The 17903-nt window shown below is 42.8% G+C and overlaps 1 protein-coding gene across 1 annotated transcript; it reads right to left on the bottom strand.

Annotated features, from left to right (window-relative positions):
* Positions 1–510: 510 nt before the first annotated feature.
* On the bottom strand, positions 511–17350 carry LOC128071040 (eukaryotic translation initiation factor 1A-like). The gene is made up of 6 exons (XM_052664032.1): positions 17335–17350; positions 15308–15391; positions 9793–9896; positions 8682–8732; positions 1499–1580; positions 511–605 (listed from the first exon to the last, which is right to left on the bottom strand). The coding sequence occupies exons 1-6, from the start codon at positions 17348–17350 to the stop codon at positions 511–513; spliced, it is 432 nt and encodes a 143-aa protein (XP_052519992.1).
* Between the last annotated feature and the right edge of the window lie 553 nt (positions 17351–17903).

The following is a 17903-nucleotide window of genomic DNA, read 5'->3' as shown; positions in this document are numbered from 1 at the left end:
CTGTCCTAGAGTGGTACAGGACAATTAATGTAACCTCTAAATACATGGGCAAGAAAGCAGGCCTTCATTTTAAGAATGCTTTGGAGTACACTCAAATTCCACGGCTTCAGCAAAGTGGCTTCAACATGCTTTACTTCTATTAACGTACCAGCCTTGTGCGATGGTACATTTTAAACCTGTCTGCAAAACGTCTTAGTGCTATCACTATAGACCGCCCCCCCACCCCTTGCCTAATAAAGTATCATTATGGAGTGCCCACTGTCAGACCTAATTGATTTAAAAAACAAACAAACAAACAAGCACCCCCAGAATTATAAAGTCTTTGAACGTTTAAAAAGTTTGCCACGGTGGCTTCTGAATACTAATGAATATTCAAATTCATGGATACATACGCCTCAATATGTATTCAGTTCAAGTGTTCAACCTCCTGAGACCTAAGACGGTGAAAGATCGGACTACTTTCATGTACAGAACAATAAGAAGCGCACACACACACCGTTCAGCCTGGACTTACACCTCAGTGTCTTCATCCTCATCTGCACGATCCTTAAACTGGATTTCATCATCATCTTCAGGATCAAAGCCGTCTGTTTCACTAAGTTCGACTAAAAACACAGTAAGAGCATCCTCTTAAAAACACAAAATCAAGATGTTACTAGAGAAATTGCTGACTTAAAGAAATAATACTGGATTAAGACTAAAACACTGAACTGTACAAGAAACCGCTTGTAATCAATCTTCGATTCAACAGTTTCATTCCAAGAAAAAAATCTTCCTAACTGCAAACGTATCACAGAGAACAAACTCACAATGAAACCACTAGAAGAAGTTCGCTGACAAGAAAGTATTGACCTGATTCCCATTTATCTTAGTATTTCTTACACGGCCTAATGGTCATCAGAATCTTCGCTCTGACTAAAAAACACCTAACTTTATAATAAAATGCACTGTAACAGAATAACTAAAATTGCTATCATGTTCAAAATGTGAGTTTAGTATACTTCCTCTTTTTTGCTACTAGAAACATATTTTAATCTCTCCAAGCTTCCTAGAGGAAGAATAGAATACTTCTGTCCTTAAGAAATAAAAGTAAAACACTCTCCACACAACACCACAACGGTACTCTATTTACTAAGAAAAACTGAATGCGCCTCCATAAAAATCAATACCAGTACCATAACTGTTGTCATCGAGTAGCTGCAACCCGATATACTCTCTTAAGAGTTGCTTAGAAGAGGCATCCCTTTAACAATTCTTACGTATAAGTCTAGAGTCTGTAAACTTTTTCATTCCCCACCAAAAGAACATATTGTAGGAAGAGAATCCATTACTAAGTTGTTAATATACTGAAGTATTTAATACATACTTAAAGTGAAGTGGAGCATATATGTAAAAATACATTAGAGAGAGAGAATTCTGAAACATCTGCTTCACCTAAACACTAACTAGCCAACGCTATGAGAAGACAGGGAGATGTAAAAACTTTGATATTAACTACCGTATTCTGGAAGCTCTCCATAATCCTTCAGACTTCTGGCTTCATCTGCACTGTACTTTAAAATGACATCTGCTTTGTTATCCTTGGAGAAAAACAAGGAAAGATCAAAACTGGTTATGCAAAGAATCATCAGTTGTCTTGGAATATACTTTCAAATCAAACACACTTAAGTAAAACCTCACTATTCTCTCACCTTCCTTCTCACACACACACACACACACACACACACACACACACACACACACACCCTCATGACAAAGTTTGCATGCATGACCAAATAAAGTATAGACTAGAAAAATGATGTATACAATGCACTGAATCAGAGTAAGAAAAGGAAATACAGGTGGTGGTGGTTTTGTAACGTTGTCCTTGTCCACACTCGAACGCTGTAGTTCAAAGTGAAAGTGGTAGTTTTACCCAAGAGAAACCTTTCTGTAACCCACAGTTCTTACAGGATCTTACTGATCCGAACTGTCTGTGGTCCTTTAGAAAGACACCTATGCCTTCCTAAAACCTGACGGGCTTGAAGTGAAGTCCTCGAGTGTTCATAAAGCTCTTCTGGGTGTTTCTGATGCAAATATGCCTGAGAAGTACTGCCCTAAAACTGTTCCCTTATCTCCATTTTAAAGAAGCTGAGCCACTGACAGAGGAAACAATTCTGAATGTGGACAATTAACCTAGAAAAGCCCTAAAGAAAGGCAACTGAAACTATCACAGTCATAAAACTGCAGTGTAATACAAACCAACCCTTCTCAAACTATAACGTGCACAGAAAACACGTAGCTATTGTGTTAAAACTCTGAGTGCAACTCAGTAGCTAATAACGTGCTAATATGGTGATTGCAGCCACGAAATTAAAAGACGCTTACTCCTTGGAAGGAAAGTTATGACCTACCTAGATAGCATATTCAAAAGCAGAGACATTACTTTGCCAACAAAGGTCCGTTTAGTCACGGCTATGGTTTTTCCAGTGGTCACGTGTGGATGCGAGAGTTGGACTGTGAAGACAGCTGAGCGCCGAAGAATCGATGCTTTTGAACTGTGGTGTCGGAGAAGACTCTTGAGAGTCCCTTGGACTGCACGGAGATACAACCAGTCCATTCTAAAGGATCTCAGCCCTGGGTGTTCTTTGGAAGGAATGATGCTAAAGCTGAAACTCCAGGACTCTGGCCACCTCATGCGAAGAGTTGACTCACTGGAAAAGACCCTGATGCTGGGAGGGATTGGGGGCAGGAGGAAAAGGGGACGACAGAGGATGAGGCGGCTGGACGGCATCACCGACTCCATGGACGTCGAGTTTGAGTGAACTCCGGGAGATGGTGATGGACAGGGAGGCCTGGCGTGCTGCGATTCATGGGCTCGCAACGAGCCGGACACGACTGAGCGACTGAACTGAACTGAACTGAACCGGACACCTCCACAGAGTGGGGATGCTGCTATTATCTTTACAGTATGATTTGAGTAACAAGGGTTTGTAATTATCCACAGCAGATTAAAAACCAGAAGAGCTGTTTGTGGCTCTCACTTTAAAGTTAGTGTTTTAATCCCTTAATGGATTAATATAACTCTGGTTGCACTGCCCATAAAACAAAGAATTAAACTGGGAACGAACGATTCTTCGATCCATTTCCGGGGTTATATGTAGTTAAACTGAAATAAATGGATACACGTTTACAGACAGCGTCTATGTTTCTGGTCATCACATAGAAAAAATGGAAAGGTTATACATGGATGATCGAGATCACAAAAACATACCAAGGGAAAAGATTCAGTGAAGTCCCAGGATATAAAATCAACATACAAACATCAGTTGTAGTGGTAATGTGTCCATAGTACCCAAAGTAATGTACGGGTTCCGGGTAATTCCTATAAAATTCAAGTAGCAGTTATTTTCAGAGACAAAGTTATATGGAACCATATATACACACAATCCTAACCGCCAAAGCCATCTTGAGGAAGAATAAAGCTGGAGGACACACACTTCCTGCTTTTCAAGCACAACTGTCCAAACAATATGGCACTGGCACTCCACCAGTAATGCAGATCCTGGAACAAAGCTGAGCCCTCAGAAATAAAATGTTTCAAAGACAGTCAACGAATACTTATGAACGGAAGCGAGATCACTGTGTAGAAAAGACGTCCTTCCCAATAAACGGGACTGGGGAAACAATACTTAACATAAAAGCGGACCCGTATCTTACACCAGAAACTACCTAAAATTACCCTGAAAGAGATCAGAGAGTTAAACACAGACCGGAAACCATAAAACTACTGCAAGAGAACACAGTGTAAAACCACCAAATGCTGCTCTTGCTCTCTGCTTTTGGGACAGGACACCAAACCCATAAGCAACACCAGCAAAACCTAGTAAGTGTAAACACTTCACACTAAATCGCTTTTGCACAGAAGAGGAAATTGTCAACAACAACTAACCAAGACAGTGTACTAGATCGGGAAAGATATTTGACCACTAAAGGGACTAACATCCAACGCAGATAAACCCTGCCATTGGCAACAACACGGATGAACCTGGAGAGCAGTGTGCTAAGAGAAACCAGCCACCCAGAGAAAGCGAACACTGCAGGACCTCATTTATATGTGGAATCAGGACTGAACACAAACTCATCAAAGTTCAGGGACGCTCCTAATCGCTCAGCTTTGAGTGACCTGGATTTTCTGCACAAGCCTGAAATGAAGAGAAGAACTATCAGTCGCCTGGCTGAGTGTCAAAGGTGTGCCCCAGCAAGCTCAGAGCCTACAAGGAGAGGCTGAGAGGCCTGCTGGTTTTTAATGAAACTTCAAACACGGGCTGTCTGTGACCGTATAAACAAGCATTCAGTGGCCACATGCAAGGAAAAGATACATGCCATACCCAATCTGTTTCCGCAATCACTCAGCAAACAACGGCAAGGAGAGAGAGAGAACGGGAGAAGAGATCTGGTCTCCCGTCTCACCACCTTATATGTGCATTTTCTAGTTTTCAGCAACAAAAACAACAAGAAACACGAGGCACACAGAGAAAAACGAGAAGGTGTTTGGTCACATGCCAGAAAATAAGTAGTCAATACAGAGCATGGCTGAGAAAGCCTAGAAGCTGGACTTCACAGAGATAGTACCTCAGGTCGCATTCATAAAAAGAAGGCAAGAAACAGTGTGCATAATGTTCTTTTGGTTGTGAACAATATTTCACTAGAGAATCAAGACAAACATATTCTTTAAGAGAAAACTAGTGGAGATAAAAAGCGGAGTAGCTGACTTCAAACTGTCTCTTTAATCACTGGGAGAACAATCACACCAGAAGACCAACAAGGAAACAGAACAGTGAAACTTGACAAATCAGGAAGTCTCAGGTATTTACAGGAAACATGACCTGATAACAGACTAGAGAGAGACAGCAATTATTTCACTCAAAATTTAGTGACGCACAAGCGACGGGTTTGACGCAGAAATCAAAAGGATTTCTGTCTCACAAGTCGTACGTACTCCAAACACTGAGATCATAGTGGGCAACTACCGAGTAGTTCTCTAAGTAGTCATCTCAGATTTATAACTTACACATTAGGAGACCTAGTCTCTGCCTTGCCTTTCTCGTACAAGCCAAAAAGAACCCCTTTTTTGGAGACAGAGGTTTTGCCTGACTTAATTGCATCGTCTACAGCAGGGACTTCTCAAACCTGGATTTGAGACCTTTAAATTTAAAACTCGTAACTGAGAACCCAATGTAAAATTACTTATTTTTTCTTTTAATGAGGGAGAATACTAATGAAAATCACTGTTATTACGCTACTGTTCTTATTTCAGCAAAGGTCATTTTACAAAATATTTAACAAGCAAAATGGGCAGAGTCCTCTGGTGGTCCAACGATAAGGACTCCAGGGCTTTCCTCGGCAGTATGCTGGGTTGAACCCCTGACTGAGGATCTAGGATCCCACAAGCCGCAGTGCCATCAAATATTAGAGAAAAAAAATGAAAGGAAAATGAATAATCTAGCCCTGTGAAATATATATCATAAGATACGAAGATAACTTCTCATTTTACCACAGAACACTGAAAACGTCAGCCTGCAGCATAATCCCTGAAAACCTAGCACAGAGCCTTGGATACACCTGGGCTTAAAAATTTACACAAGAGCTAACACCTATCCTACTCACACTCTTCCAGAAAATTGCGGAGGAAGGCAAACTTCCAAACTCATCCTATGAGGCCACCGTCACCCTAGTACCAAAACCTGACAAAGATGCCATAAAAACAGAAAACTACAGGCCCATATCACTGATGAACATAGATGCAAAAAGCCTTAACAAAATTCTAGCAATCAGAATCCAACAACACATTAAAAAGATCACACACCATGACCAAGTGGCCTTTATCCCAGCGACGCAAGGATTCTTCCATATCCGCAAATCAATCAGTGTAATTCACCGCATTAACAAATTGAAAAACAAAAGCCATATGATTATCTCAATAGATGCAGAGAAGGCCTTTGACAAAATTCAACATCCATTTATGATAAAAGCTCTCCAGAAAGCAGGAATAGAAGGAACATACCTCAACATAATAAAAGCTATATACGACAAACCCACAGCAAACATTATCCTCAATGGTGAAAAATTGAAAGCATTTCCCCTAAAGTCAGGAACAAGACAAGGGTGCCCACTTTCACCGCTACTATTCAACACAGTTCTGGAAGTTCTGGCCACAGCAATCAGAGCAGAAAAAGAAATAGAAGGAGTCCAGATTGGAAAAGAAGAAGTAAAACTCTCACTGTTTGCAGATGACATGCTCCTCTACACAGAAAACCCTAAAGACTCCACCAGAAAATTACTAGAGCTAAGCAGTGAATATAGCAAAGTTGCAGGATACAAAATCAACACACAGAAATCGCTGGCATTCCTGGACACTAATAATGAGAAAGTAGAAAAGGAAACAATTCCGTTCACCATTGCAACGAAAAGAATAAAATACTTAGGAATATACCTACCTAAAGAAACTAAAGACCTATATATAGAAAACTATAAAACACTGGTGAAAGAAATCAAAGAGGACACTAATAGATGGAGAAATATGCCATGTTCATGGATCGGAAGACTCAATGGAGTGAAAATGAGTATACTACTCAAAGCAATCGACCGATTCAATGCAATCCCTATCAAGCTACCAGCGGTATTTTTCACAGAGCTAGAACAAATAATTTCACAATTTGTATGGAAATACAAAAAACCTCGAATAGCCAAAGCAATCTTGAGAAAGAAGAATGGAACTGGAGGAATCAGCCTGCCTGACTTCATGCTCTACTACAAAGCCACAGTCATCAAGACAGTATGGTACTGGCACAAAGACAGAAATGTGGATCCGTGGAACAAAATAGAAAGCCCAGAGATAAATCCATGCACCGATGGACACCTTATCTTTGACAAAGGAGGCAAGAGTATACAATGGAGAAAAGACAATCTCTTTAACAAGCGGTGCTGGGAAAACTGGTCAACCACGTGTAAAAGAATGAAACCAGATCACTTTCTAACACCACACACAAAAATATACTCAAAATGGATTAAAGATCTAAACCTAAGACCAGAAACTGTAAAACCCCGCGAGGAGAACATAGGAAAAACACTCTCCGACATAAACCACAGCAGGATCCTCTGTGATCCACCTCCCAGAATTCTGGAAATAAAAGCAAAAATAAACAAATGGGATCTAGTTAAAATTAAAAGCTTCTGCACAACAAAGGAAACTGTAAGTAAGGTGAAAACACCGCCTTCTGAATGGGAGAAAACAATAGCAACTGAAGCAACTGACAAACAACTAATCTCAAAAATACACGAGCAACTTATGCAGCTCAATTCCAGAAAAACAAACGACCCAATCAAAACATGGGCCTAAGATCTAAATAGACATTTCTCCAAAGAAGACATACGGACGGCTAACAAACACATGAAAAGATGCTCAACACCACTCATTACCAGAGAAATGTAAATCAAGACCACAATGGGGTACCATTTCACACCAGTCAGAATGGCCTTGATCCAAAAGTCTGCAAGCAATAAATGCTGGAGAGGGTGTGCAGAAACGGGAACCCTCTTACACTGTTGGTGGGAATGCAAACTAGGACAGCCACTATGGAGAACAGTGTGGAGAGTCCTTAAAAAACTGGAAATTGAACTGCCCTGTGACCCAGCAATCCCACCGCCGGGCATACACACCGAGGAAACCAGAACTGAAAGACACATGTGTACCCCAATGTTCACCGCAGCACTGTTTATAATAGCCAGGACATGGAAGCAACCTAGATGTCCATCAGCAGGCGAATGGATAAGAACGCTGTGGTACATATCCACAATGGAGTATTACTCAGCCATTAAAAAGAATACATTTGAATCCATTCTAATGAGGTGGATGAAACTGGAGCCGATTATACAGAGTGAAGTAAGCCAGAAAGAAAAACACCAATACGGTATTCTAACACACATATATGGAATTTACAAAGATGGTAATGATGACCCTGTACGTGAGACAGCAAAGGAGACACAGATGTGTGGAGCGGACTTTTGGACTCTGTGGGAGAGGGAGAGGGTGGGATGATTTGGGAGAATGGCATTGAAACATGTATACTATCATGTAAGAAACGAATCGCCAGTCCAGGTTCGATGCATGATACTGGATGCTTGCGGCTGGTGCACTGGGATGACCCAGAGAGATGTTATGGGGAGTGAGGTGGGGGCGGGGGGGGGGGGGGGGGGAGGGGGGTCCAAGATTGGGAACTCATGTATATCCGTGGCGGATTCATGTCAATGTACGGCAAAACCAATACAGTATTGTAAAGTAAAAAGTTTTTAAAAACTTAATTAAAGTAAATAAATAAGTAAACTATGAAAAAAAATAATAAAGGAGGACAGAAGGATGAGCTGTAGCATCTATCCGAAATTATAAGAGAATATTTATTACTTACTGTATTTAAAATAAAGAAAGAAACAACCAGTCTTCCCAAAAATCACATGCACCATCAGTCAGCCAGAATCCTATCATCTTAAACATCGTGGATCATGACAAATTTTGATGCCAGGAGGATGACAACCATAACTGGCTAGAACTGGCGAGAAGATGCATTTTACTGCATCATCTGAATACTGATATCGATGATTCCTATATTCAAGAACATTATAAATTCAGCTGTAATTGTTACCTGGTAGTCTCGGAGACCAATCAGTATAATATCTGAGGTATTTATCCAAACCTATTGAAAAAAACAACAACAACAACTCACGGTCTGTTACGTGTAAAACGCAAACAACAGTGTTTGACGTAAAGCCATACGTAATACAGAAGATACAATTCCTTCGGTACATGAAAAGTATCTAGTAATAATTACGGCGAAACTACAGATGCGTGTGTGTGTCATGTGTGCATGTGGATGTATCTGTGTATTATCTGTGTGAGTGCTCATGCCTATGAGGCACAGTTTAGTTATAGATGCTTACCGTATAGTAATCGAAAACTAAAGCTAGGCAGTTCAGTTTGGGTCCAATTTTCTAATTTAGGATATTACAATATATAACAATTTCACTTCAATTAAAGTCTTTAACTTTACAAAAGCGTAGTTCTTTGTCACATGAATCACTTTAATTCACAGATCGCTCTGGACATTTTTCATTCTTTCAAACAAATGAAAATAAGTCATATACACACATATAGCCATCTAGTAACCAATCGACATCGATTCAGGCCCCTAAATCACTAACTGGAAAAGAATGACTCAACAGAACAAAACTGCTTTTCAATCCAAAAAATTACGGTTGAAGGAACTTTTAAACAATATGATCAATCAATGTGCCAAAACTACTAAATAAGGTGCTTTATTACGTTCCGAACACCACATTTAGCTGTTCCCACAAAGCAAAGTCTTACCCAGGACCATACACTGGATTTAATTAGCAACGAGACTCCTTTTGTCTTAAAAATAATTTTCAGCTGTTTCATTTTTCTTTCTTTCTTTCACGGCTTAACATTTTTGTTAAGAGTCTAGGCCATGTGTTTCATACACGGAATCTGTCTGTTTCCCCAAGAGCAAACATCTCTGGCATACGTCCAGCCTAGGCGTCACAAATCATTCTTTCTAAATCTAAGTCCAATCACGAAAGTTATCGAGGATTTTCTAGTTTTATGCATTTATACTGCCTTATCAATCACCGTTTTTGAAGTCTGCAAGAATTCACCAAGTTCACTCACTTGGAAGCACAGATAAATGTCTTAAAGGTAACTTCTGTACTAAAGGAAAACAGATCTCCAACACTGACCTGTTTCCTCAAGCTTCCTCGGATACGACATATCCGTGTCACTCCATCAAAACACATTGCTTCCAATCGTGCATTTCCCAACATCTTGGTTACCTGAGCATATTCTTAGGAAGGGGCAAAAAAAGAAGAAAGAAAGCAAAACAAAACCGTAAACTACTGTTCAATTTTTCTTAAAACGCCAACACTTGTTCTTAGGTTGGTAAGGTCACTTTTAGTGCTAACTTTAGACCAAACCAAGATTTAAAAAAGAACAAAATGTTCAAGTAGTAGAACAAGTGAGAGCTGTCTCAAGGTGACGTGTATTAATTTTATCCGCAAAAAGGAGAAAACTCTTAATCTCTCAAACAATGGCTATAGTCTCTTCCAGCTACACCTTTGCATTTAGCCTCTTGTTTTTAGAGCAAGGAAAAGTTGACAGAAGTGAAGCAGTTACTCCAAAATCACAAATGTTATTTCCACGAGAAGATACCTGCTGCTGGGAATGTTTATCTACTGATTTGAGAAAATCAGTTCAGTCTTGGTCTTCATGACTGCATGCTCTACCTTTGGACATCAAAGCGGCTCACTTCAGACTGCACCCTAAACGCTGACTTAGCAACCTCTCACGCTGAGTATTCGCAAAATCTCGGCTCTCCTTTCCCTCATTAACTCTACTGATAATCAACTGATCAGTCGGCTGATCATTAACAAACTTTTGCTTGGGAACACGTTGATGCTTTTTCTAAAGTTCTTAAAATGGTATTTCAAGGTAAAGCGTCAAATGTTTAAAGACAATTATATCTAAGCATAGTCAAGAGGCCACCTGATTCTACTGTCACTTGAAAACACTGACGTACGCATTAGCCAGTACGGGACCATGTCTTCTGGACTGAAATGACAAAAGCGGGCATCAGAATAAAGAGAAAGAAACAGGTAGTTAGTATAAAGCCGGTACAGTACTACATTTGTTGTTGTTGTTGTTTTTAACTGAGGACTAACATCAAAGTGACATCCACCGCAGCCACGAAATTAAAAGGCACCTGCTCCTTGAACTTTCAGGTATGACATAACTCACATCCAATCCCTGATGATTATACAGTGGAAGTGAGAAATAGATTTAAGGGACTAGATCTGACAGACAGAGTGCCTGATGAACTATACAGGAGACGGGAGCAAGGGACACTGCGCAGGAGACGGGAGCAAGGCCATCCCCCAAGAAAAAGGACTGCAAAAAAGCAAAATGGCTGTCCCATGGAGGCCTCGCAGGATAGCTGTGAAAAGAAGAGACGTGAAAAGCAAAGGAGTGAAGGAAAGATACACCCATTTGTATGCAGAGTTCCAAAGAATAGCAAGGAGAGATAAGAAAGCCTTCCTTGGTGATCAGTGCCGTGAAAGAGAGGAAAACAATAGAATGGGAAAGATATCAAGGGAACACTGCATGCGAAGATGGGCTCCAGAAAAGGCAGAAACTGTATGGACCTAACAGAAGCAGAAGACAGTAAGGAGAGGTGGCAAAAATACACAGAAGAACTGTACAAAACAAGATCTGCCCGACCCAGATAATCACCATGGAGTGACCACTCACCTGGAGCCAGACATCCTGGAATGTGAAGTCAAGTGGGCCCTTAGGGAGCATCACTAGGAACAAAGCTGGCGGAGGTGATGGAATTCCAGCTGGGCTACTTCAAATCCTCAAAGATGATGCTGTGAAAGTGCTGCCCTCAATATACCAGCAACTTTGGAAAACACAGCAGTGGCCACGGGCCTGGAAAAGTCAGTTTTCACTCCAGTTCCAAAGGAAGGCAATGCCAAACAACGCTCAAACGACCGCACTATTGTACTCGTCTCACACGCTAGCAAAGCAATGCTCAAAATTCTCCAAGCCAGGCTTCAGCAATGCATGAACCGTGAAATTCCAGATGTTCAAGCAGGTTTTACAAACGGCAGAGGAACCCGAATCAAGTTGCCAACATCCGCTGAATCATGCAAAAAGCAAGAGAGTTCCAGAAAAACATCTATTTCTGCTTTGCTGACTGTGCCAGAGCCTTTGACTGCGGGGATCCCACTGAACTGTGGACAATTCTGAAGGAGATGGGAATACCAGACCACCTGACCTGCCTCTTGAGAAAGCTGTATGCAGGTCAGGAAGCAACAGTTAGAGCTGGATACGGAACAACAGACTGCTTCCAAGTAGGAAAGGGAGCACATCTAGGCTGCACATTGTCACCCTGCTTATTGAACTTACGTGCAGATCACATCATGAGAAACACTGGGCTGGATGAAGCACAGGCTGGAATCAAGACTGCCGGGAGAAAATTCTATAAACTCAGATATGCTCATGACACCACCACTGACGAAAGATCCTCTCTAAGAAAGTGAAAGGAGAGAGTGAAAAGGTTGGCTTCAAGCTAAACATTCAGAAAACCAAGATCACGGCATCCCGTCCCATCACTTCATGGCAAATACACGGGGAACAGTGGAAACAGTGGCTGACTTTATTGCGGGGGGCTCAAAAATCACTGCACATGGCGACTGCAACCATGAAATAAAAAGACACTTGCTCCTTGGATGGAAAGTTACAACCAACCTAGACAGCGTATTAAAAAGCAGAGGCACTACTTTGCCGACAAAGGTCCGTCTAGGCAAGGCTGTGGCTTTTCCAGGAGTCATGTACGGATGTGAGAGAGAGGGCGGTAAAGAAAGCTGGGTGCTGAAGGACTGATGCTTTTGCACTGTGGTGTTGGAGAAGAGTTGTGAGAGTCCCTCGCACTGCAAGGAGATCCAAGCAGTCCATCCTGAAGGAGACAGATCAGTCCTGGGTGTGCACTGGAAAGACTGATGTTGAAGCTGAAACTCCCAACATTTTGGCCACCTGATGGGCCGAGCTGACTCATTTGCAAAGACCCTGATGCTGGGGAAGACTGAGGGCAGGAGGAGAAGGGAACGACAGAGGATGAGATGGTTGGATGGCATCACCGACTCTAACGGACGGGAGTTCGCGTACACTCCGGAGTTGGTGATGGACAGGGAGGCCTGGGGTGCTGCAGTCCACGGGGTCGCAAAGAGTCGGACTCGACTGAGCGACTGAACTGAACTGAACCGCTCCTTGGAAGAAAAGCTATGACGACAAAGGTCAGTATAATCAAAGCTCTGGTTCTTCCCGTAGTTACATATGGATGCGAAAGTCGGGACCATAAAGAAGGCTGAACTGTTGAAGAGCTGGAGTTTTTCAACTGTAGCGCTGGACAAGACTCTTGAGAGGCCCCTGGACAGCAAGGAGATCAAACCAGTCAATCCTAAAGGAGATCTACCCTGAATATTCAGTGCGAGGACTGCTGCCGAAGCTCCAGTACTTTGGCCACCTGATGCAAAGGGTCAGCTGCAAGGAGACCCTCAGGCAGGGAAAGCAGGAGGGCAAGAGAAGAGGACAACAGAAGATGAGACGGTTGGGCGGTATCACAGGATTCAAGGGACACGAGTCTGAGCAAACGCAAGGCTACCGTAAGGACAGGGAACCCTGGTGTACTGTGTCGTTCATGGGGTCCTGCAGGGTCACAGACATGGCTTAGTGGCTGAAAAACAACAACTCCTCCAAAGAGATCCTAGGCTAATCTGTCGTTATCCTGAAAGGTAAACGGGATTCAAACTATGGAGAGTCCCTTGGATCACAGGCCATCAGTCCAGCTTGGTACTCCGGACTGCTACACAGGAGAAAAGAACAAAGAAAAAGAAAACGATCATTTAAAACCTGGCCCTGAAAACAGACTGCTAATGTAAGGAAAAAATATGAAGGCCAACGACCAGCTTATCTTTAGCCACACATCATGTTTCAAATAATTAATAAAAATCTTTGGGTGTCTCCCTGAGCGTGTGTGTGTGTGTGTGTGTGTGTGTGTGTGTGTGTGTGTGTGTGTGTGTGTGTGTGTGTGTGTGTGTGTGTAGTGACTTGCACTGTGCAGGAATAACTACATGGCTCTGTTATGAAGTGCTGGAAATTACTGAAACAAATGGCCAGCTCAATAACAGAGAACAGAACTGTCAATTCAGAGAAAAGTATACATTTGAACTGAGCAATACGTTAACCTCAACTCATCTCAGCATCCACATAGGGCTACTGGCTATTCCAAATCACAGGTCTGCCCGGTGGCTCAGCCATGAAGAATCCACCTGCAGACGCAAGAGACAAAGGGGACACACACTAGACTTCCGGGCCAGGATGATCCCGTGGAGAAGCAAATGGCAACACACTCCAGTACTCTTCCCTGGAGAATCCCATGGACACAGCAGCCAGGTGGGCTACAGTCCACGAGATCGCTAAAGAGTGAGACGTGCCTAAGCGCCAAGCAACAGGGCTAGAAAAAAGTACTTCTTCGGTAAGCTTAAATATCTTGAAACCGTGCTAATGGAGTTACATACGAGAAAGGCTTCGCTCTTAGAGGATGATATAATTAGGGCGAAAAACCGTAACTGTATGTAACTAGACCTGCCTACAGGAAAGTGTAAAACGGTAGGAGGAAACTGTGCGTGTTCCGAAAGAAAGCACAGGGAAAAAAACATTAAAGATTAGGGAGTGAGTAAAAACATACGGGAGTTGTACTCATATTTCAGCTCCTCTGTGGGGCTTAGCTATCCATTAAAGGGAAAAAAGGAAGTGTTTCAGTCAATTATTTTACTCTTATTTTAGTCTGCACTTACTCAAATAAGAGATAGTCAATTACTCAGTGACTTTATTAAACACACTCATGCGCTAGTGACACTGGAGTACTGAGGGGCTGAGGTCTTGGCATAGATTTCTCATAGCCTACTGAAAAATATTACAAGAGTAGGGGATTTTCAATGTTGGCAGCCAGGCTTGCCCCGCTCTCAACACTACGATTCACCGTCATTTATACCACGTTTCTCCTCAGAATCGAAACAGGACACCTTGTTTACACATGCCACATTAAGCCTGCAGGAAAAATAGTGTAAAGTGAATTATTTAATACAGAAATTCTGGAAAACGTAGGGCACTGGAATTGGGGAAAAGCTGGAGATACGAGGGGCTTCTGTGTGGCTCAGTGGTAGGGAATCCACCCGCCAATACAGCAGATCCCGGTTTGATCCCTGGTCCAGGATGAACCCACATGCCTCCAAAAAGACTGAGCCCTTGTGCCACAGCTACCGAGCCTGTGCTCTACAGCCTAGAAGCCGCAACTGCTGTGCCCACATGCTGCAACTACTAAAGCCCGGTCTCCCCAGAGCCTCTGTTCCGCAAGTCGAGAGAACACCCGGTTGAGAAACCTGTGCATTGCAACTACAGAGTAGCCCCCCTCCCCACAACTAAAGAAATCCCGTGCACAGTAAGGAAGGCCCAGCATAGCGCCATCCCCCCACCCCCACCAAAGAAAACCCACATAAACAAATAAAATCATTCAAATTAAAAAAAAAAAAAAGGAGTTATGAGACAACTCCTCAGGACTATGACTAACGTATGTTACAGATTAAACTCTGAAATTCACATTACTAGAAAAGGTATAAATAACCAAATTATTCTTACCTTGCCCATCTTCTTTAAAGACCAGGTCTCCTTTTTCATATTTGTTCTTCTTCTTACCCTTGCGTCTATTTCTGCCTCCTTTCCCTAAGTGATTGAAAAGTGAATAAAAATTGAAATCTAATTATCTGTATAACAGTTTACAAACTCAACTATGAAACAAGCTCACATAAGCTTTTACACTTTATGAAAACACAGGGAAACAAACAGGTTATCATTTAAATAGCAGTAAAATATCAACAGACCTCAAAAGAGATTTACAATTTAACCTAATTTGCTTTCTGGTTAGCCCCTTACAAATTGCCAATGGCTGTCTTCTAAATGCCTTACCAGATAATAATATTATCAACCACATAACCCATGACCAGAGATCACCATTAGCATTTTTATTATCCATGCTTTCCAGTTAAACCTGGATTCTATACCTTCTCTTCCACTATTTATTTTCAAATAAAAAATCCAAGACTAGTCCATGTATTTGTAAAGGAATGAAAACCGAAAAATCATACGTAGGACTGTCTTCAGTTTGGCATGAGAGTTAGCCGCTGCTTTAAAAGTCCCGCAGAAGGAAGATGGGAGATACCCAAGGCTGGAGGGAAGCCTAGGAAGATAACATTAACAAAAGTGTACTGAACATCTATTAAGCACCAAGCTGTAGTAGGTGAACATTCATAAGGTCAGTCCTGTTCTCTTTAGAATGCACAGTCTAACGTGGGCATCTGAAACTTCATTCTTAGAAGCAGAGGAGGAAACAAGGAACGTATGCAAATGTACACTCATTTGTAAGCTAAAAGTGAATTATATAGATTAGAAAAAAAATCAGCAGAAAGGCTGTGCCAGTCGGTCTGGGGACTCTAGAGAGCACTGAGCTGAAAGGCAAAGAAGTGTGCCCGGAATATGGCAAAGGTTAAGGAAGCCTTGAGAGCTAAAAGGAAGTGCCAGGAATGAATAAGGAAGAGAGGTTTGTTGTAGAGTGTGAAATGTGGTGCTATTCTGAAGGCAGTATTCTCATTCCTTGCACTTAACAGTTTTCCAGGAGGCATTACAAGGACATTAACATGACACAAGCAGAACTCAGGGCTGTAAAAAGGAGAATTCAATGAATGACCGTCCCAGTGCCCTGCTTCAGTTAGCTTGAAAGAAAGTGAAAGTGAAGTTGCTCAGCCGTGTCCGTCTCCCACGCTTTGCGACCCCATGGACTGTAGCCTACCAGCCTCCTCTGTCCATGGGATTTTCCGGGCAACAGTACTGGAGGGGATTGCCATTTCCTTCTCCAGGGGATCTTCCTGACTCAGGGATCGAACCCTGGTCTCCCGCATCACAGACAGACGATTCACCGTTTGAGCCAGTGCCGTTTTGGAAGTTACAAGTAAAGTTATTGTCAAATCTGATTATTTGTGACCTGTCTGCCTCAGAATAAGGATAAGCAGAAATACATAGTGCCAGCATCTATTTTATGAGAAAAGAAGGCTGAACACGCTGGGATATTGCCTGCCTTCTAAAGAAGGTTTTAAGGTTTGCCACGGTGAAAGTGAGAGGTAGAAGAAAGTAAACCGGCAGTCATGAACCTAGACGTGCGACAATGTTTTAGCTTCGTGTTTGCAAAGAAGCAGTATTTTCACCAGTAGTCAACTGTCCGCAAAGTAAACTGCTGACAAATAGTTAACGGACCCAAAAGAAAGAATCAGTGTCTCGTAAACAACCGCTAAAGGAGAGTCCTGGGAAGGGATGAAGGCCGGAGGGGCGAAGCCTGGGCTGCCCGAAAGTAGGCTTCTTCCAGTTTACTAACGCGCCTGCAGTTAAACTGGCATGAATCCGAAACTAATCGAGGTTTACCCTCCCTGTGAAATTGACAAAAAGGGAGAGGAAATTATACCGCTATGTGAACCGAGCGGGAGGAGGCAGGAGCGGCTTCTCGCTCCTATGTGGACTGTGCAGTCCGGCTCAAAGACATCAGCCAACCACAAGAAGCAGGAACTACCAGTGAGGGCGGCTGAGCAATCGGTGGTTCCCCGAAACCCAGTCATTACCTTTATTCTTGGGCATAGCCGTAGCCGCAGGCTCACTGTTTCCACGCAGCTTCCCGTGCGGCTGCCGCTGCCGCTGCCAGGTAATCCTCTGAGGCTTCCGAGGAACTAAGTTACACTCTCCGAACTGAGAACTCAGGAGACAAAGGCACGCGGCCTCGCTTAGCAGCAGCAAAATGGCGACCCGGCTGGTGTCACGGGGTTAACGTCACTTTCCTCGCGCATGACGCTACCGGCCTATCCGCCACGCACAGTCTCTTCCGCCCTAGCGAGCACGTGTAGGCCAAACCAACTGACTCCCGGTGCTCAGCAGTGTGAGTGACGCTGTGTCGGATTCCAGTAAAGAGTGATCGATTTTTGGAGAACACCGCGCTGAGCTTGGAACGAGATGTGTCAATATAGTGGAGACCGCGTGCACTTCCCCAGTTAGAAACCGCTCGAGCTAACTCATACTACTGAAGAGGCTTCTGCTGCTGCGGCGGCTGCTAAGTCGCCTCAGTCGTGTCCGACTCGGTGCGACCCCATAGACGGCAGCCCACCAGGCTCCCCTGGCCCTGGGATTCTCCGGGCAA

This window comes from Budorcas taxicolor, chromosome Y (genome assembly GCF_023091745.1).
Source record: "Budorcas taxicolor isolate Tak-1 chromosome Y, Takin1.1, whole genome shotgun sequence".
Classification (NCBI taxonomy): Eukaryota; Metazoa; Chordata; class Mammalia; order Artiodactyla; family Bovidae; genus Budorcas; species Budorcas taxicolor.
Note: the sequence above shows the minus strand (reverse complement) of the source record. Positions and strands in the feature narration are given on the sequence as shown.

Bases quoted from the DNA above. Each gene is read 5' to 3' on its own strand.
- LOC128071040 (XM_052664032.1), bottom strand. The intron at 1,581-8,681 runs GTAACAATTACA...TTTTTCTCCAAG, and splicing joins TTGGTCTCCGAGACTACCAG to GATAACAAAGCAGATGTCAT. The intron at 606-1,498 runs GTAGTTAATATC...CTGTGTTTTTAG, and splicing joins TGGAGAGCTTCCAGAATACG to TCGAACTTAGTGAAACAGAC.